This window comes from Peromyscus leucopus, chromosome 4, assembly GCF_004664715.2.
Source record: "Peromyscus leucopus breed LL Stock chromosome 4, UCI_PerLeu_2.1, whole genome shotgun sequence".
Taxonomy (NCBI): Eukaryota; Metazoa; Chordata; class Mammalia; order Rodentia; family Cricetidae; genus Peromyscus; species Peromyscus leucopus.
In genome coordinates, this window is record NC_051066.1 from 14,551,878 (window position 1) to 14,571,681 (window position 19,804).

The 19,804-nt window shown below is 58.9% G+C and overlaps 3 protein-coding genes across 8 annotated transcripts; all 3 read left to right on the plus strand.

The window, feature by feature from the left end:
- The first annotated feature begins 93 nt into the window (after nt 1–93).
- Nucleotides 94–7,738, plus strand: Ajm1 (apical junction component 1 homolog). The gene is made up of 3 exons (XM_028868774.2): nt 94–1,445; nt 2,933–3,046; nt 3,132–7,738. The coding sequence occupies exon 3, from the start codon at nt 3,190–3,192 to the stop codon at nt 6,115–6,117; it is 2,928 nt and encodes a 975-aa protein (XP_028724607.1). The 5' UTR covers nt 94–1,445; nt 2,933–3,046; nt 3,132–3,189; the 3' UTR covers nt 6,118–7,738.
- A 207-nt stretch (nt 7,739–7,945) lies between these two features.
- On the plus strand, nt 7,946–9,669 carry Phpt1 (phosphohistidine phosphatase 1). Its single transcript, XM_028868777.2, has 3 exons — nt 7,946–8,459; nt 8,830–8,954; nt 9,405–9,669. The coding sequence occupies exons 1-3, from the start codon at nt 8,303–8,305 to the stop codon at nt 9,495–9,497; spliced, it is 375 nt and encodes a 124-aa protein (XP_028724610.1). The 5' UTR covers nt 7,946–8,302; the 3' UTR covers nt 9,498–9,669.
- Nucleotides 9,670–10,853: 1,184 nt separating this feature from the next.
- Mamdc4 (MAM domain containing 4) lies at nt 10,854–19,534 on the plus strand. 6 transcript variants are annotated; one of them, XM_037204688.1, is made up of 29 exons: nt 10,857–11,541; nt 12,376–12,486; nt 12,562–12,741; nt 12,840–12,965; nt 13,139–13,269; nt 13,354–13,438; nt 13,575–13,700; nt 13,929–14,066; nt 14,153–14,241; nt 14,345–14,518; nt 14,724–14,808; nt 14,893–15,078; nt 15,179–15,304; nt 15,394–15,525; nt 15,625–15,758; nt 15,838–15,949; nt 16,074–16,190; nt 16,284–16,418; nt 16,527–16,663; nt 16,735–16,954; nt 17,032–17,169; nt 17,256–17,374; nt 17,470–17,560; nt 17,691–17,837; nt 17,964–18,098; nt 18,197–18,324; nt 18,404–18,512; nt 19,001–19,173; nt 19,340–19,462. In XM_037204688.1, exons 1-29 carry the CDS (start codon nt 11,496–11,498, stop codon nt 19,379–19,381), a joined length of 3,672 nt encoding a protein of 1,223 aa, XP_037060583.1. In that variant the 5' UTR covers nt 10,857–11,495; the 3' UTR covers nt 19,382–19,462. The 6 variants fall into 6 exon arrangements, with proteins under 6 accessions (XP_037060581.1, XP_037060579.1, XP_037060580.1 ...); XM_037204685.1 differs by having other exon boundaries at nt 10,856–11,541; nt 19,001–19,534; XM_037204687.1 differs by having other exon boundaries at nt 13,139–13,438.
- Nucleotides 19,535–19,804: the final 270 nt, after the last annotated feature.

The following is a 19,804-nucleotide window of genomic DNA, read 5'->3' on the forward strand; positions in this document are numbered from 1 at the left end:
GTGTGTGACTGTTTTCTGGTTCCCTAAGCTGCTTAAGATGAGACCACCCAATCTGGGGGCCGGGTTCCTGGCATGAAGCCAAAGAGCCATTTTGGAGAGGTAGCTGTTCCAAGAGAATCGCTCCACAAAGCTGGCCCAAAGTGGTCTGGACTCAGTACCTCACCATAGCATGTCAGCCAGAGGACCTGCCTGGCCAGGGCTCAGGGTTCACCCCACAAGCTGACGCAGGGCTACTGCAGGGAGAGTGCCTTGGGACCTCCAGCCCTGGGAAGGCAGTTGTGCCCCACTCTGCTCTACCTCCCCGCCTGCTAGGAGTCCGGGGGCGCCTGCAACGGAGTATTTCGCCCCCGCTGGCAGCTCTCCATCCTCGCCCACTGCGGACATGTTACCATGAGAACCCTCCAGAGGCAGGCAGACGTGTAGCACCGTTAGTGACGTTGGGGGCGGGGCATATTGCTTTGCCTTCTTGGGGGCCAAGGCTGAGTGCGCTTTCCTAGGCCTCGGAGGCAGGGTTTCCCTTACTTTTCTGCTATGAAGCTGTACACACAATACAGATTGGTAGCTGAGCAGGTGCTATGGGGCATGCAGCTTGGCCTTTTGGACCCCCGATATGGAGAAAGGGCCTATAATAAATTAGCCCAGGACTGCACAATGAGCTGCAGCAACAGGATCTTGCCAGGCCTAGCGCCTAACGAGGCAGGTCTTACTCTCAGGTCTGACATCTGTAGCCCATCATCTACCAAGCTGGAATGCTGGAAGGCCCAGTGCCTCTGGCAAGGGGCAGGCAGGGCTAGAATGGGGAGTGGACCACATGAAAGCCTTTCCCAAAGGAAGCAGGCGGCGGCGGCAGCCCAGGCTATTCTGGACACTGGCAGTTGCAGCTGCACTCCAGGCTGAGCAAGCCATCTGGCTCCCAGGTACCTGCTGAGATTTTGGCCTCTTCAGAGCCAAAGAGGACAGTTCCTGGGGAAAGGCCAATGGGGCAGGGAATGCTCATCTGCTTCCACCTGGGTCCAACCACAGGCATGCATTCTGGAAACTCCCCAAACCCAGATTCTCTGCCACCAAGCCAAGATTTTGGGTTCCTTGCAAGGCCCTGCCTGGAATCCTGCTGGCAGGCTTTTCTTGGTGCAGGGAACCCCTGTTCAGACCCAAAGACTTGTACTTGGGGTCTGCTATTCGTGACCCTTCACTCTACATGGCCCAAATGAGAGCTAGGGCGACCAATAGTATCTGGACCCCCCCATACACCTCCCTTCCAGCGCGGCCCCTTTAAGTGCCACCCTACTAATCGCCGCTGGGGGCAGCACTGAGCAGCCAGGCCAGAATCAGAGCTGCTGCCTCCAACCTTCTGCCGGTACCGGCTATATAGCGGGCCAGGTACACATCGGAACCGACTTGGGTTATGCATTCTACCTGGGCTCAGCTCGTGGAGAAATAACCAGGTAAGAGGCCAAGCCAAACTGTCCAACATGTGGAGCTGTTGGCACGGGAGGGGGCTGCACGGAAGGATGAGTCCCCGCCCCCAAGCAACGCAGACTAGGTCCTAGTGATGGCTGCTCCGGGACAGGCCAGGGAAGGGTTGCTATGTGGGAAGGGGCTTCAAAATACCTAGGATACAAAAGCAAGCCCTACCCCCAGCCCACAGGGAGCGGGTGTCACAGCGCCCAGCTCCTGACAGCTGCAGCCAGCAAAGCGTGCTGTCACCTTCCTGGGGCGGAGCCTCAGACCCTGTCATCTAGCCCAAACTCTGACCTGGCATTGAGTTTAGAATGAAAGGGGTCTGAATAGGGTCGGCATGAACCTGGGTTTGGAACAAGCCTTGGCACTTAGTAGCCCTGCTTCCAAAATGCAACCCCTCTAACAGCCCCTCATACACCCGGGACTAGAGACTGACCCTGAAAGGCCCATCCACCTACAAGTCCTGCCAGGCCCCAACACACTCAGCTTACTCTGGAGCAAATGTCTTGGGAGTAGGTGCCTTATGGGGGAAGGGAGTGTCATCACCTTCTGAAACCCTCTTTCTCCAGCCAGCTCAAGGCCCTGGGGACCACAGACACTGGTGGCCCACATCTGAACATTAGCCTAGATCCTTTCCAGTCCATAGCGCCGGAGACGAACAACCACACGTTTCCATGGAGCTTCCCAAAGCCAGAGTGGGGAAGACTCCGTCCTGGGGGGTGGGGGGCTTTCCCACTCTTTCCTCTGCTTTCCCACCCTCTCCTCTGCCTCCTCCTAGCTGGCAGCCTCCTGCCTTGGTACACTAGTGCTAGTTTGCAGCTCAGGGAAATGACACTGTGAGCTCGTGGCTCACATGGCCCCCACGTGGTTCTGCAGCCTGGCTTCAGGAACGCCAAGCACACACTGGGGGTGGGGGTGGGGGGTCACTGCAATTACGAAAAACAGGAGGGGCTTGCTCTGCAGCCTTCTCTGCCCTAACAAGCTCGGTGGGTTTCATCCAAGGAACTGGGGTCAGAGATTTATTCAAAACGAAAAGGGATTTGAGAGCCAAGAAAACTCTTTGGGGTCATTTTTCTGCCTAGGACCCCATCAAACTGAAGGGACATCGGCTTGGGTAAAAAGGACTGTCCCGAGTGCAAAGGCACTTGGAATGCTAGGAGAGGCGTTCTCAGCCCAGCCTAGTCAGCAGGCAGAGACCCCTGTCTCATCGGGGACTTAGCACTATCAGAGGGGTGGCTGGGCAGTGCTGGTGGGAGGGGGCTATCGTCTCACCTGTAAGGAAATCTTAAAGCCCATCATTCCAACTGTAGGCACCAGAGGGCAGTAGTCCTGCCACACATTCCCCGGTTGATCTACCCACGTCTGGCCAGCAGACCCTACCCTAGCATAGGGAGAGACTCAGGAGTTCCCGCAGCGGGGACAAAGGTGGGTTCACTGTAAACTACATTCTCCCGGCATATCTGCCCCACAGGCTGCATGGACTGTGAGGTTTCTCCTGCGGGTACTTCTAACACAGATATGGATCCAGCACCAGAAGCCCTGACCAAGACCTGCAGCCAGGGCTGCTCCATCCCCCATGCCCCAGGTAAGCCGGACCAGTACGTGGGGTGGGGTGGAGGTAAAGGGCTTGGGGTGCAGAGGAGGCTGCCCTGACCGGTATCTCCTCCCAGGGCAAAACCCCCGAAAGGCCGAGTGACTGGAGCTGCCAGCCTGGGGACGTCTTTTAAGATGACCCGCACGGACCCGCCGGACTTGCTGGTGTCGACCGTGTACCAGGACATCAAGGTGGTGGCCCCAGGGCTCACGTCCAAACGCCAGCCATGTGAGCGATCCGTGACCCGGCCAGCTGCGCCCGCGCCTTTCAACAAGCGCCACTGCCGTAGTTTCGACTTCTTAGAGGCACTGGACGAGCCCACCATGGAGACGCACCCAGAACCGCCACCTCCCGAGCCCGCCCCACCGCGTGCCCGGCCCCGAGACAGCGAGTCTCGGCGCCGCACCCGTTCCAAGAGCGCACCCCGTGCGCCCCATGGCCTGGCGCCCGCTCCAGCTTCACCGCCGGTACTGCAGCGCAGGGGCCGGGAAGCCCAGCGCTCGGTGAGGTTGGAGGGGTCCCCGCACCGGGAGCCCTCGTACCCTGCGCTGCGGGCTCTCGCCAACGAGCTGCACCCCATTAAGCTCCAGCCACAACGGGGCGGCCCCGGACGCATCGCACCTCTGTGCGCCACCCCAGGCCGCTGTGCGCCGCCGTCCGAACCACCCACAGGACCTGTCCCCCACGTCCGCTGCCGTTTGGACATCAAGCCGGACGAGGCAGTGCTGCAGCACGCCGCCCGAAGCTCGCGACCTTGCGCGCCCAGCGAGGGGACGCCCTGGGCTCGCACTGCTCCGCAATTCCATGGCCTCACAGTTCCAGGGCCCCGCCATGTGGCCCTGTCACGTACTCCCACCCCTAGTGACTTATACTGTACCGACCCCAGAGCAGTGTACTGCGACGGGCCGCTGCCTGGGCCCCGTGACTACTTGGAGCACCGCAGTCAAGCCTTCACAACGCCCCCAGGTCCCACCCAATTTTTCTACACCGAGGAACCTGAGGGCTACGCAGGCAGTTTTACCGCAAGCCCGGGCCTTCCCTTTGATGGCTACTGCTCCAGGCCCTACGTGACCGAAGAACCCCCCAGACCCAGTCCAAGGCGTGTGGGCGGCTACTATGCTGGGGAAGTACGCACGTTCCCGATCCAGGAGCCCCCCTCCCGCTCCTACTACGGGGAGACACCTCGAGCCTACGGCCTGCCTTTCGTCCCCCGGTATGTCCCAGAAGAGCCCCGGGCACACCCCAGTGCCCGCACCTTCTACACAGAGGACTATGGGAGGTTCCGTGAACGCGACGCAATGGCTCGGACTTACCCGCATCCGCGCAGCAGCTCAGCCTGGGCTGATTGGGGTCCGAGGCCTTACCGCACCCTTCAGGTGGTGCCTCCTCCCGCCCCTGGACCACTGTTGGCCTCGTGGCATGGTGGCACCGGCACAAGCCCGCCTCGGCTGGTGACAGATAGCCGCCACTACTCTCGATCCTGGGACAACATCCTGGCTCCCGGTCCTCGCCGTGAAGACCCTTTAGGACGCGGCCGCAGCTATGAGAACCTGCTGGGACGCGAGGTTCGGGATACGCGGGGTTCATCCCCAGAAGGCCGGCGCCCACCAGTCGTCGTGAACCTGTCCACCTCACCCAGACGCTATGCAGCACTGTCGCTGTCCGAGACGTCACTCACAGAGAAGGGCCGTGGTGGAGAAAGCCTGGGCCGCAACTGGTACATCACGCCGGAGATCACCATCACCGACAACGACCTGCGCTCAGTCGAGCGCCCGACTGCTAGGGGCTGGGAACTGCCTGGAGGCCGACCGCGGCAGCCGGCACCCACGGTCCCCGAGGGACCTGCCTCCAGCCGCCAGCGCAGCCTCGAGCAGCTGGACGAGCTCATCACCGACCTGGTCATCGACTCACGGCCACCGGGCCAGGCCCCGGAGCCTGCCGCCGAAGGTTTAGGCCGCCAACTGCGCCGCCTGCTGGACTCACGGCCTGTGGGCCCTGGAGGAGCAAAGGCGCTGGCGCCGTCGCGCTCGCCCCCAGCCTCGGCTGGCAGCAACGAGGAGCCCACCGGCTCGGGGGAGGCAGCCGACGCTTCCCCGGAGCCCAGCGCAGACGAGGACGACTTGATGACCTGCTCCAACGCGCGCTGTCGGCGGACGGAGACCATGTTCAATGCCTGCCTCTACTTCAAGTCATGCCACAGCTGCTATACCTACTACTGCTCGCGTCTGTGCCGCCGGGAGGACTGGGATGCGCACAAAGCGCGTTGCGTGTATGGCCGCGTGGGCAGCGTGTGCCGCCACGTGCTGCAGTTCTGCCGCGACAGCAGCCCAGTGCATCGCGCCTTCTCGCGCATAGCACGCGTCGGATTCCTGTCCCGCGGCCGTGGCGTGCTGTTCTTGGGCTTCCCAAGCCCGGGCTCTGCCGACAACTTCCTACGCTTCGGCCTGGAAGGGCTACTGCTGTCGCCCACCTACCTATCACTGCGTGAGCTGGCTACCCATGCGGCGCCCCTGGGGAGCTATGCACGAGAGCTGGCGGCGGCCGGGAGGCTCTATGAGCCCGCGGAGTGCTTTCTGCTTAGTGTGTCGGTGGCCGTAGGCCCCGGCGCTGCACCTTCCGGAACCGCTGCCCGGCCAGCGCCGCGCAGCCCTGGGCCCACCGTGCGCAAGTTCGCCAAGGTGGCCCTGGCCGCCGGCAGCCCGACGCGGCCTCCTCCTGCGCGTGGTGGAGAGCCAGACATGGAAACGCTGATCCTAACGCCACCTCCAGGCACTGCGGGCCTGGACCAGGAGGGTGAGGCCGGCCGGCGTGCGCGTGAAGTGGCCTTCATCCACATCCAGCGTGAACTGCGACTGCGCGGCGTCTTCCTCCGCCATGAGTTCCCACGGGTCTACGAGCAGCTCTGCGAGTTCGTAGAGGCTAACAGGCGCTTCACGCCCACCACCATCTATCCCACGGATCGGCGCACTGGCCGCCCCTTCATGTGCATGATCATGGCTGCTTCCGAGCCACGAGCACTCGACTGGGTAGCCAGTGCCAATCTGCTAGACGACATCATGTGAGCTAGACGACATCATGGGATGTTAGGCCCAGGTCCTGACCAGAGCCCTGCCTACTCTACTCAGGCCCTGCCTGATCCATCAAGACCGCCCCCAGAATCTGAACCACCTGGTTCAGCGCCCTGCCAAGTCCCCCGGAGCCTCCCTCAGTCTTCTACAAAGTCTCTGCCCTGAGAGCTCCACCCACTCCAAACCTCTAACTTCACCTAGGAGCCCGCCCCCGCCCCACCCCCGCGGTCCTGTTTCCCATCAACGGCTTCTTTTCCTTCCTATTCTCAGCCAGACCACCCAGATCCCACATCCTGGGCTCTCCCCCAGTCAGCCAGGGAGAGGGGGCTCCCCAAGAGCCCGGTCCTCGCCCTCGGTGCTCCCCGCTGGGAGGTGGGGTGGGCCTGAGGACCGCTGGGCTCTGCCTTCTAGTGGAAGGTTCCTACTACATACATCCCATGGGGACAAACTTGATACACATTGTGGGTGCTTGCTACAGCTCCCGAACCCTAGATTCATCCCCTTTCCTCCTAGTCCAGAAGTTCATGTTGACCAAAGCCTAATGTCCTTACTGTAAGCACTCCCCTAACCCTTCTCCTGTGTCGGGGGGGGGGGGGGGGTGTCAGGCTCAGAGGCCTAGTCCTTGTGCATCCGTACCCTGTTGAGGCAATGGGCAGGGCGGGCACCACACACTAACAGTGCTGCCTATCCTGGGCTTCTCTCACCTCTGGCCACCTTGGTCTGGGCCCTTGCAGAACCAGTTGGAATACTGGGGGGGGGGGTCTTCAGGCCAAGGCCTAGGCACAAGCCACCCAGCCAGAGGGGAACCTGAGCAGGGGAAGCAGAGTGTGGGTAGTGGGCAGGCCAGAGTCAAAACTCTGACTGGGCAAGGGTTTGAATTCGCTCACACCTACTCAACAAGATGGCCCTAAAAATCCACCTTCCAAAGAAGATGGAAGCTCAGGCCTTAATCTCCCAGGGAGGTGGGAAGCGTGTGCTAATGAATTAGCAGGGGACCCTACAGAGAGCAACACCTACCTGCTGACTGACTGGGGATGAATAAGGAACAGGGGCTGGCCCTAATTAGGAACTGGTTGGGGTGCAGAGTAGTGAGCACCAGGTGTGGGCGCCGTTAGGGAGCCGGTACTGAGGCCTACCCTGAGTCCAACCCTATGCACAAACGTGCCGCATACACGCCCTGGCTGAGCTCCAAGCTGAGAGTAGAAACCAAAGCCTGAGGCCTAGGCAGCCCTGGGCCCCTTGCTGGACCCGTGCAGGCCTAACTGCACTCGGGTCCGCGCCCAGGGCTCCGTGGAGGGTGTGACCCAGAGAGGCTTGAGACCAGAAGCTGGACAAGTGCTCTCTAGGAGCCCGCAGCCCCTTCGGAGGCAGGGGAGGTCAAGTGCGAGAGCCTGGGACAATTCCCTGCAGCGCGCGCGGCGCGCATGCGTCCCTCCCCTCCCTGCTGTGTGCCCCATTGCCGCTCTTGCAACACTTGCTGCCGCTCAGCCTGCCGCCCTCCCCAGGGGCTCCACTTTCCTTCCTGCGGCAGGCTGGCAACAATGCCCCTGGCCAGAACTCGCCCATTTCTAAAGGGCGAGTGCTTTCGAACCAAGTAAAATAGAACTTGAATGTAGCTGCCGCGAACTCTGTGGTGATGGTGGTGGGGAGCGTTGGGTAGAGGCTTTGGGTGTGGGAGCTTAGCAACGGGAGACCTTGGACGAGAGGGTATTGTGGAAGGGGAGGCCCGAGGGTGGAAAGGGGTCAGTCAGGTAGGGGAGTCTTTGAACTTGGAGCGGGGGAGAGAGATCTTCGGGCTTATGGGTGTTGGGGAAGACTTCGGATTTAATGGTTTATGCTAGGGGATTGAAGCCCTAGGACCCAGAAGTGGAGCCGGGGTGCGTCACTGTATCCTCCTTTGCTGCCCCACCTCCAGCAGCTTGATTTGTAGCCTCACGGATTTCCCTACATTGCAGCTCCTTTAACTGGTACTCAGGATCTCAAAGCTGCAAAGAACTGGATTGCAATTGGCTAGTCAGTGCCTCGGGTCGGAAGTACAACTGGTTGAGGCTCTGGGCCTCGGGAAACATCCCCTCACGCGATTGGCCAGGGCTGCCGAAGGGCCCGCCTCCCCCACGCTAGGCCTCGGTCGGGTTGGGAAAGGGGTTCTGGGGTCCTGAGGCCGAGCGCTTTGGGGAACATGGCGGCCGACCTCGCTCAGATTCCTGATGTGGACATTGACTCGGACGGCGTCTTCAAGTACGTGCTGATTCGAGTCCACTTAGGACCGCCCTCCGGGGATCCGACGAAGGAGTGCAAGGAAATCGTGCGTGGCTACAAATGGGCAGAGTACCACGGTGAGGGCGGGGTCTCTGCGTCTGAGGGGTGGGACGAAGGTTGGGGGCGGGGCGTGAGCCTAGCAGTTGCTAGTGGCGGGGCTGTGAATGCTAATGTGCTGTGCCTTGTCCTAACACGTAGCCAGGCTGACCTAGAAAAGTCGGGGTCCTGGGGAGAAGGAGTGCGAGACAGAACCCTTTGTAATTCCCTCTCCCACTTCGAAAGTATCTTCCGTTCATCCTTGTGCTTGCGGGGGAAGGGGCTCATCTCCATTGGGAAAAAGACCACCGAGGCCTGGAGTTTCAGACCCCCCATATCTAGCACTAGAGTCCATTATGGGGCCAACAAGGGCGACTAGAGCACATTCTGAGGCCACTCTCCCCACCTCAGCGGATATCTATGACAAAGTGTCAGGCGAACTGCAGAAGAATGGCTATGACTGTGAGTGCCTAGGCGGCGGACGCATCTCCCATCAGAGCCAAGACAGGAAGATACACGTGTATGGCTACTCAATGGTGAGCTCCAGTCCCCAGCCCAGACTGCAAAACTCATCCTTGTGAGCCTGACCCCCTGTCCTGCCCCTCAGGCCACCTCTGAGACTCTCAAAGTCGAAGTACAGAACCCTTAAGGGCTGTGGCTTTCCATTTCCCCTATGACACCAGGATGGTTGGAAGCCACCTGCCTTGGACTGCGCTCCCTCCTTATCCTAGATCCTTATGGGTCTGTGTCCTGGCTCTTTGGAGGGCCCTTGGGGCTGTCATTGCTGGGGTCAAATCACAGCCCTGACCATCTCCATCTCTTTTTATGAAGACCATCACCTATCCACCCCTCCAGTCCCCTTTCTGTTCCCAGCATGGTTAGGATGGTAGGGTTTGGTTACTTTTCCCATGCCTGCTGTTGCTGTGGCTGCTGGGTGGACTCGCAAAGCAAAAGGCCAGGCAGACTAGTAGTCATCTTCTCTCTAGGGTTATGGTCGTGCCCAGCACTCTGTTTCAACTGAGAAGATCAAAGCCAAGTATCCTGATTATGAGGTCACCTGGGCTGATGATGGCTACTGAGGCTCTGCCCCCAGCAACTAAATCAGGACTCTGTTCTTCCTGTGTTGTCTCCGAGGGGCTGTCCCAGTGCTTTCCTTTCGGACCTTGGGCAACATGCCACCTGCCAAGCCTTAGAAGCCAGACCAATCTGTCCATAGGAATTAAAAGCATTGATATGCCTGCTAGTCCCTGACTTGTGTCTTGGCTTCTCTCCCTTTGGGTTGCCACAGGATAGACCTACTCAGCTCCAGGAGGCCCTGGGGACTATTGGTGCATACTCAGCCCTTTGGGTTCAGATAAGGGGCCCCTGAGTTGCTGCCATTTATGGCCTGATTGCTCCTCCATGGAACTGCTATCTCCAAGGACATCTGGGAGGAGGCCCCATGAGGCCTTGCACAAGAAGTCAGTTCCTGCCAACCAAAGCCTGGGGTGCCCACAAGTGCCCCCTTCCTGTAGTTCATCTAGGAACCCCAGCAGGAAAGGGTCCTGGCAGTCACTGTCCTGGCTAGCTGACAGGCTGCACTGTTCATCTGTTCTCCATCCAGCCAGCAGAGAAGGTTCAGGATGTTACCCACAACTCCCAGGACCCTGCAGCTGAGGCTAACTGCCTGTGTCGCATTCACTAAGGATTTCTGAGTTCGTATATGTCTTAGTCCCTGGACCATTCACAGCTCCTGAGCCTGAGTCCCTGTACCAGCTCCACCTCACTGTACAGGACAGGGTTAAGGACAAGCTGTTAACCCCTGCTCTAAGAAGTCCCATGCACAGTGTGCAATTATAGTCGGTACCGGGGAAAGCCAGGGCTGGGGCATCCCTTACCATCCATGGGCCAGCCTTTGTCAGCTCATGGCGTTCCTGTAGACTGCAAGTCGACACTACTGAGATACCCTTGTATAATAGGCCAGAAGACAGGCCCAGGTGAGACAAGCCCCAGGGTCACACGAAGATAAGTCCTAGACAGAGCCTAGCTCCTTATGACAAGCTCTTCAAAGCACTTGGGAGGCAGAGGCAGGTGGATCTCTGTGAGTTCGAGGCCAGCCTGGGCTACAGAGCGAGATCCAGGACAGGCTCCAAAGCTACAGAGAAACCTTGTCTCAACCCCCCCCCCCAAAAAAAAAAAAAGACTTTCCTATCACTGACCACCCAGCACATGGCTTCTCAGGACAGTTTTTAAAGATGAATAAGAGGCTAAAGACGGAGCTCAGCTGGCTGGAGTGCTTGCCTAGTATACATGAAATTCCCATGTTCAGTTTGGAGTACCGCATAAACTATGTGGTAAGGACACCTATAATCCCAGCACTTGAGAGGTGGAGGCAAGAGGATCAGAAGTTATCCTCAGCTACATAGCAAGTTCAGGCCAGCCTGGGCCACGTGAGACACACACACACACACACACACACACACACACACACACACACACACACCGCAGAATAGTTGGCAGGGTGGCACAGCTTGAGTTACAGGTGCTGTGGAAGAGAGGACACCACATCCTGACATAGGACTTGTCCTGGTCCACAGAGGCAAGCTGTTGATCCTGGACTTGTCCTGATCTGATCCCCTAAGCAGAGAGGAGGAAGCTTGTGAACATGTACTGGATGGCCATGTACAGCCACTGAGTAGAATGTCCTGACATCCTTGGCCTGCACCAGGGTGGGGCTCTAGGCCCCCTTAGAGAATCTGAGAGCCTTGCAATTGGGGTCCCAAGCCTTCCACATTCCAATAGAAACTTCCAGTGGGGTGGGCAGGGCAGGGCAGGGCTGGATGGATGCACAGGATGGCCAAGACCTGACCTTTGGTCAGAAAGAGCCAAGCAGGGGCCCCCTTCCAGAGATACTTTTACAGCTGGATGCTTGGCCTGTCATCATTGCGTGGGACCCAGCCAAGGGGCTGCAGGTATAAAGGAGCTGAGCCCTTTCCAGTGAGAGCTAAGTCAGCCGGTGAGGCCACTGTGGACTGATAACTGCGTAGTCTCCTCTAGGCTACACAGCCTTCCTAGCCCTGGGACATCCCAATCTGGCCATGTACCTGCATAGCCACCTCCTTTCAACCTTGGTCCTGTTTATAGGTGAGTAAACTCCTGCCTGGATGCCAGTTGGTGTCACGGCAGATACAGGAACTTGTCAGAGCAGGTTATCTACAATGGGGACATCCAGGACAAGCCAACAGGGCCAGGGATTGCCCACCTACATCTTATCTCCCTGTCCTAGAGGAGAGGCCACGGGACATCATAGGTGACCATCTACCCAGCTCCCTGAGCCTTTGCCTGCCACCTTCCCTGTTGGAACATGTGGAAGTTCCTTGGCTGTCCTTAATGTGTCTTCTTATTCAGGGAGGGGGTGGGTGGACACGACGGGACATGGGACCCTACTGGAAACTTCCAATTCCTAGTCATGTGGGCTCCTGTGCCTTCCCTATGGGGTGTTTCTTATCAAGAGCCCTTTCCCCTCCCTGGCGTGCAGGGGCTCTGTGGGGCTAGGAAGGTGGGAAGGCATTTTGTTTACTCTTGATGTAGAGCCACAGTGGCAGTTCTTGGTAGATGTCATGTTCCTCTCTATATGATCTCATAGGGCTGAGCCCTGAAGTCGAGTCGGCTAGTACCTTGGCCTGCTTAGGTCTGGGGTTTCTCTGGACATAGAATTTATACTGTTCAAAACAGCCAGTCAGAGCTGGCAGGATGGCTCAGAAGGTCCAGGCATTGGCTGTCAAGCCTGATGGCATTTGTTCGGTCCCTGGGTCCCACACGGTGGAAGGAAATAAATGACTCCCACATCAGTTGTCCTCTGACCTCCACCTCTTGCACAGCACATATATGGACACAGACCCATACATCTCTATGTTTTAAAAATAAAAACAGCCAGTCACACCTTGCCCTCCGCTCACTTGGCTGTTACTCTGCCAGCTGCACAATCCCTAGGCAAGACCTGGGTGCCCAGCCACTGCAGAAGTCCCATCGGAGCTGTGTGCAACTTTGTGTGTGACTGTGGAGACTGTTCAGATGAAGCCCAGTGTGGTGAGCTGGTGGGGGGGGGGGGAGTGGCAGGGAGTGGCGGTGTAGAGACAGACCCCTGACCACTCACTCTCGTAGGTTTCCACGGTGCTTCAACTATCCCGAGCATGAGCATCCCTTTCAGCTGCAGCTTTGAGCAGGACCCCTGTGGCTGGCAGGACATCAGCACCTCAGGCTATAGCTGGCTTCGAGACCGGGCAGGGGCAGTGCTGGACGGTCCTGGGCCTCGTTCTGACCATACACATGGCACCGACTTGGGTAAGGCCTAGGGAAGCCGTGTACATGCACCGTTACTACTCCACCACCCTTCTGCCTTGGCTTCCTGGCTGGCCTCCTAACCTCTCACCCTTGGCCAGGCTGGTACATGGCCGTGGGAACCCACAATGGGAAGGAGGCATCCACTGCGACTCTGCGTTCCCCTGTCATGCGTGAGGCAGCTCCTACCTGTGAACTGAGGCTCTGGTACCACACAGCCTCTAGAGGTATGCGCTGTGGACCCGAGGTTCAAGGCCAAGTGGGAAGAGGCTGGGCGAGGAAAGGTATGGCTATAGAAACGGGCGGATACTCCAAACTGTGGGCCAGGGTACAGCTGGTAGGCTAGAGGGAAGCATCAAGGGGCTGGCGATGCCCCCCAAGACCACTCAAAACACTACAGATGTTGCTGAGCTGCGGCTGGAGCTGACCCATGGTGTAGAGACACTGACCCTGTGGCAGAGCTCAGGACCCTGGGGTCCTGGCTGGCAGGAGCTGGCAGTGAACACTGGCCGTGTCCAGGGTGACTTCAAAGTGAGCCGTGTGGTCTTCCAGGCTGGGCACAATGGGGAGGGTCTGGGCACCGACCTAGATCCTAAGGATCCGTCCTCTCTCCAGGTGACATTTTCTGCCACCCGAAATGCCACACACAGGGGTGCTGTGGCCTTGGATGATGTGGAGTTCCGGGACTGTGGGCTACCCAGTAAGGCTGCATACACATCACCCTGTCCAAAGCTGGGAGACCCTCACTGCCCACCTCCATGAGTCCTGAGCCTCCCCAGGATACCTCCATCCCAAATCCTGGGGCCAAAGTGGATGTTCACTCTTTCCCACCCCAGGACCTCAGGCCAGCTGCCCCCTGGGGCAGCACCACTGCCAGAACAAGGCTTGTGTGGAGCCCCACCAGCTGTGTGACGGGGAGGACAACTGTGGAGACAGATCTGATGAAGACCCGCTCATCTGCAGTGAGGCTGGGGCCATCTAGGGCCGGGCAGGGCGAGGGACTGAGAATAAGACTGGGAGGCTAGGCCTTGACGGTTGGGCCCTCCAAAGAACACTGGGGCTAGTCCAGGAAAGTGGACACTGGCACAGCCACTCTGGGTGGGACAGCCAATGTTTCCCTGGAACCAGGGCCATCTGACTACAGAAAGCCCTGCTCAGTGTCCCCAATAACCCCTCACCCCGCTCCTTAGGCCACCACATGGCCACTGACTTTGAGACAGGCCTGGGACCGTGGAACCAGTTGGAGGGCTGGACCCGGAACCACAGTGCTGGCAGCATGGTGAGCCCTGCCTGGCCCCACCGAGATCACAGCCGGAATAGTGCATATGGTGAGGTCTCCAAGGGACCATGGCCATGGCCTTTTCCACCCATCTGTCTCCCAGTAACCCTGGCCCATATTTGCCCTCTCTCACAGGCTTTTTCCTGGTCTCTGTGGCCAAGCCTGGCACCACTGCTGTTCTCTTCAGCCCTGAGTTCCAAGCCTCAGTCCCCTACAACTGTTCGGTGAGATGGAAGTGTGAGAAAATCAAGACACACACACAGGGTTGCCCATCCTGCTTCTCTGATGCCAGAGGCCCCTGACAACCTGTGATTCCTTCCGTTTCAGCTCACCTTCTATTACTACCTGCATGGGTCTGAGGCCAGCCGCTTCCAGCTGTTCCTGCAGGCACAGGGGCTCAACACTCCCCCGGATCCTGTCCTGCTGCGGAGCCACCATGGAGAGCTGGGGACAGCCTGGGTCAGAGACCGTGTTGACATTCAAAGTGCCCAGCCATTCAGGGTGAGGCTAGCCAGGCTGTGACTGGGATCCAGGGAACCCTGCCTAGAGCATGCACAGGAGAACATGGGGTGTCTTGCAGTCACTCTTGAGGGCTGCTCAGTGGGAGAGGTGGAGAGTATCTGGCAATTTATGAAGTACAACAGTGAATAAACAGGGGGTATCAGAAAGACAGGACAGAATAATGCTTGGCCCTCCCTGTCCTCAGATCCTTCTCGCTGGGGAGACTGGTCCAGGAGGCATCGTGGGCCTGGACGACCTCATCATGTCCAATTACTGCAAACTTGTTCCAGGTGATCTGCCTAAGGCCCTCCCCTGGCCTGCCCAGGAAAAGCAAGGTCCTCACCCACTCTGACCTGCCTTCAATTCTGCTCCAGATGTGTCCACAGTGCAATCATGTTCTGGATCTGAGGCATTAGCCCTCTGTCCCCAGACGTCCATGAAGCTGCCTCTGGAAGCCTGTGAGCCCGGACATCTCTCCTGTGGAGAACTGTGTGTACCCCCAGAGCAGCTCTGCGACTTCCAGCAGCAATGTGCAGAGGGCGAGGATGAACACAAGTGTGGTGAGGCCTGTCAGAGCCTGGCTTCCACATGTGCAGGGGCCCCAGGCAGGCCAGAGAACTGGGCTTTGCTGCCTTCTGGAGCAGGCTGTTGTTGTCGCAGGCACCACAGACTTTGAGTCCGCCTCTGCTGGGGGCTGGGAGGACATGAGTATAGGCAGGCTGCAGTGGCAACGGATTGCAGCCCAGAACAGGAAGCTTGCCAGGGACGCTGACCGGGATGTTCCTGGTGAGGCCACTTCCCCACAGGAGCGCCTCCTCAGAGTCTGTAAATTAGGGCTACCAGAGCAGTGAGGGGGTACCTTGCTCTTCCCATAGGGCACTTCCTGTCTCTACAGAAGGCCTGGGGGCAGCTAAGATCTGAGGCCCGGGCTCGCACACCTGCCCTGGGCCCCTCAGGCCCTCGCTGTGAACTCCACATGGCTTACCGTTTTCACAGTCATCCCCAAGGTACTACATGCCTCCTGGCCCCAGGCCCAGCCCCCAGGACCCCCCTGTGTGGTGGACAGGGTCTGAGGATGACCCACCCATATAAACTCCCTTGGCCAGGCTTCTTGGCACTGGTTGTGGTGGAGAATGGCTTCCGGGAGCTGGTGTGGCAGGCCCCAAGCAGCAGCAGCAGCAGCAGCAAGGGCTGGACCGTGGAGAAGGTTCTTCTTGGGGCACGGCACCGGCCATTCCAGGTGAGGATGGCAGTCCAGGATGGGGACTCTGTATGAGCCTGCCCTTAACTGACAGTCTTTTCCCTCCATCTGCTTAAAGCTGGAGTTTGTGGGTCTGGTGGACTTGGAGGGCCCTGGCCAGCAGTGGGCTGAGGTGGACAATGTGACCATGAGAGACTGCAACCCCACAGTGACCACCGAGAGCGACCGAGGTCTCTCCTGCCCACCTCCCATCCCCACCCAGGGGCCGATACCCAGTCTACCTCTAATCCTTGTCACAGCTGGGAAGGGGGGAGGGGTAGTGCTGACCCCCACCCAACTCTACGCCACCCCTAGAGGTCTCCTGTAACTTTGAACGGGACTCGTGCAGCTGGCACACAGGCCACCTCACAGATGCCCACTGGCACCGTGTAAAAAGCCGTGGTTCCGAGTATGACCACACCACTGGCCAAGGTAGGGAGTTCCCAGACCCATGCTCTCTGAGGCCTGGGAAGGGAGTACAAACTGGGAGAGCATTTCTGCAGCTCAGCTTTCCGTCCCCTGTAGGCTTTCTCATGTTCCTGGATCCCATGGACCCGCCTGCTCGTGGACAGGGTGCCCTCTTACTCACAAGACCCCAGGTGCCGCTTGTCCCCAAGGAATGTCTCAGCTTCTGGTACCACCTGTATGGGCCCCAGATTGGTGAGAGTCTCAGCTGTTAGAGCCTCTGGATGTAGCTGGTGCCCATTGCAGCTTGAGGCGCCAGGAGTTTGGGGGGACTCTTCCCCTCCAAACCCCACTCCTCTTCAGGGACACTGCGCCTGGCCATGAAGAAGGATGGGGAGGAAGACACACTACTGTGGTCCAGGTCAGGCACCCATGGCAACCGCTGGCACCAGGCTTGGGTCACTCTTCACCACCAGCTAGAGGCCAGCACCAAGTACCAGGTGAGGGTGAGCTTGGCACTTGGTAGATGGTGTAGGGTTGGCCCCCGCCAATTACCACTCTCCACCCTCAGCTGCTGTTTGAAGGCCTCCGGGATGGGTACCGCGGCACAATGGCCCTGGATGACATGGCTGTACGGCCAGGCCCCTGCTGGGCCCCCAAGAGCTGTTCCTTTGAAGACTCTGACTGCGGCTTCTCTCCAGGGGGCTTGGGGCTGTGGAAGCGCCAGAGTAATGCCTCAGGCCAAGCTCCTTGGGGTCCTTGGACAGACCACACCACAGAAACAGCCCAAGGTACTGGTATGGCTGGGGTGGGGGTACAGAGGGCTGGCCAGGGGAAGGAAAAGTGATGCCAGTTTCCCTTCCTCCAGGGCACTACATGGTGGTGGACACCAGCCCAAATTTACTGCCCAAGGGTCATGTGGCCTCTCTGACTTCAGAGGAGCACCAGCCCCTGACCCAGCCTGCCTGCCTGACCTTCTGGTACCATCTGAGCCTCCATAACCCAGGTGAAGGGCTATAGGAAAGGGAAAGGCCCCTGTCCGTGACTGGGGAGCCCCCAAGGCAGCTAACCTGGCTGGTTCTTGATGGGTAGGCACCCTGAGGGTACACCTGGAAGAGAGCACAAGGCGCCAGGAGCTCAGCATCAGTGCCCACGGTGGATTTGCCTGGCGTCTGGGCAGTGTGAATGTGCAGGCTGGGCAGACCTGGAGGGTGAGTGCCTGGGTGGGTGGGAAGAGGAGAGCCTTCTCTCATCCTCAAGGGTTGCGGGGACCAGCCTGCATGATCTGTGGCTCTACACCCTGTAGGTAGTGTTTGAGGCTGTGGCTGCAGGTGTGGAGCATTCCTACATGGCTCTGGACGACCTTCTCCTCCAAGACGGGCCCTGTGCTCAGCCAGGTGAGCAGCTTGCTGTGGCCGGAGTACCATATGTATGTCAAGAACAACTCTGATTTTTGCCCTGCCTGGCCCTGCCCAGGCGTGGTGATGCTTAGTGGGGCAGCCCTGCTCACCTGCTAGTTCCTTGCAGGGTCCTGTGACTTTGAATCCGGGCTGTGTGGGTGGAGCCACCTTGCTTGGCCCAGCCTAGGTGCGTACAGCTGGGACTGGAGCCGCGGAGCCACCCCATCCCGCTACCCCAAACCCACAGTGGACCACACCCTGGGCACAGAGGCAGGTGCGCACTGGCTTCCGTGGGGCGCGGGCTGATACCATCTCACAAAACTGTGCTGTGCTCACCCAGCTTCCCTCTAGTTAGAGACCGAGTCACGGGAGCACGCGCATTCCACCCTCTCCTTTCCAGGCCACTTTGCTTTCTTTGACACCAGCGTGCTAGGTCCTGGGGGCCAAAAAGCCTGGCTTCGCAGTGAGCCACTGCCAGCAACTACAGCCTCATGCCTCCACTTCTGGTACTTCATGGGCTTTCCTGAGCATTTCTGTGAGTGGCTGGGCCCTGGGTGTAGGGGAACGGGGGCTCAGGCTAGGCACCAGAGTGTTCCCTGGGAACCTAAACTGACCTGCCCTGTTCCTGCTCAGATAAGGGTGAGTTGAGAGTGCTCCTGAGCAGTGCCCAAGGCCAACTAGCTGTGTGGGCCCAGGGCGGGCACTTGCGGCACCAGTGGGTACAAGTCCAGATCGAAGTGTCCAACCCTGAGGAGTTCCAGGTGAGGTCCCAGGGGAGCTGTCCTCCCTTCCCTCTCTTCTGTCCCTCCACGTACACACAGCCTTTCCCTTCCCTGTCAGATTGTTTTTGAAGCCACTCTGGGTGGCCAGCCAGCTCTGGGGCCCATTGCCCTCGATGACGTGGAGTATTTGGCAGGACGGCACTGCCAGCAGCCTCTACCTAGCCAGGGTAAGCACTGGGCTCCGGGACGGCAGACTTGTCCTGAACCTGCCAAGCTTCGGTTGGTGGCTCCGATGGCTACAAGTACTCTGTGGCCACTCGGGAAAGCAGCTGAACCGAGGCCGGGCTGCGCTCTCCCCGCTGTGGTTTTCCCCACGGACCCATCCCCACGTGGGGTGGGCTGTACATAAGGGCTGCATCAGCTCTCACTGTCTCCTTCCGGGCAAGAACTGTCTTGAAGGAGCTGCCAGGTTAAGCCGGAGACCACAATGGGAGCTGTGTTGGGCAGCCACTGGCTGCCATCCTGCTGGGAGGAAGGGGTGGAGGAGCCCTCAACATTGTGCTGAGAGATCAACAAGGGCGAACCCTGGAGTCAACAGGGGCTGGAGGGGTTGGGCAGCCCAGGCTCATGCCTCCCAGTAGTCCTGAAACAGAACCCTGACACAAGCAAGGACCGGGAGCTGTGTGGAGAACTCAGGCGCCCTCTCTGCCCTCAGGTGAAAGGGCACCCGTGTCTGTGCCTATAGCTGTTGGGGGGGCCCTCCTCTTCTTCATGTTCCTGGTGCTCCTGGGCCTTGGGGGTCGGCATTGGCTACAGAAACAGCGCTGCCCCTTCCAGAGGAGTACAGATGCAGCAACCTCTGGCTTTGACAATATCCTCTTCAATGCGGTAGGAACCCCCAGATGTGGGCAAGTGGGAGATTCTGCCTCCATGCTTAATGATGGGAAAGCAAGAAGTGGTGGGCCAGGACTCAGGAAGAGACGCCTTGCCCCATCCCTCCACGTCCAGACTGCCTTTCAACAGCCATTGTCCAATATTCCTCCCTCCTTCCTAGGATCAAGTTACCCTCCCAGAATCCATCACCAGCAGCTCATAGACCAGACAAGGCCTGGCCCCTCAGGCCAACTCACACAGCATTTAGCCCTCCCACGCTTCTTCAGCTCTTCCTCCATCTGGTGGCTGTGCCCTCTGGTGTGATCAAGGATGGGTCCTTGCACTGTGAATAAACGTTCTACACCAGTGAGGGCAACCCAGGCTTCAGGCTGCACTTCATATATGCTGTACTTGGCAGAACATATCAGAGCTGGAAGGTGGGTGTCCCTCCCAGGGTTCAAGACCTAACCTGAGACAGAATTCAGAGAGTGGGTGTGGAACCCCCTCATTGACTTTAGTGCAGCTCAGAAATTACAGGATCCACCTAAGGACCCACCACCCTACCCAGCAAGGAACGGGCTCAGCTTCTAACTTACCAGGTGGTTTTAGACCCAATGAGGATGGAATCACCCCACAGATACAGGAA

Coding starts and splice junctions, on each gene's coding strand:
- Ajm1 (XM_028868774.2), top strand. CDS start 3,190: ATGACCCGCACGGACCCGCCGGACTTGCTGGTGTCGACCGTGTACCAG.
- Mamdc4 (XM_037204684.1), top strand. CDS start 11,496: ATGTACCTGCATAGCCACCTCCTTTCAACCTTGGTCCTGTTTATAG. Junction 13,439..13,574: donor CCGGGACTGTGGGCTACCCA/GTAAGGCTGCAT, acceptor TTCCCACCCCAG/GACCTCAGGCCAGCTGCCCC. Junction 15,305..15,393: donor CGCTGACCGGGATGTTCCTG/GTGAGGCCACTT, acceptor CTCTTCCCATAG/GGCACTTCCTGTCTCTACAG.
- Phpt1 (XM_028868777.2), top strand. CDS start 8,303: ATGGCGGCCGACCTCGCTCAGATTCCTGATGTGGACATTGACTCGGAC. Junction 8,460..8,829: donor CAAATGGGCAGAGTACCACG/GTGAGGGCGGGG, acceptor TCCCCACCTCAG/CGGATATCTATGACAAAGTG. Junction 8,955..9,404: donor ACGTGTATGGCTACTCAATG/GTGAGCTCCAGT, acceptor TCTTCTCTCTAG/GGTTATGGTCGTGCCCAGCA.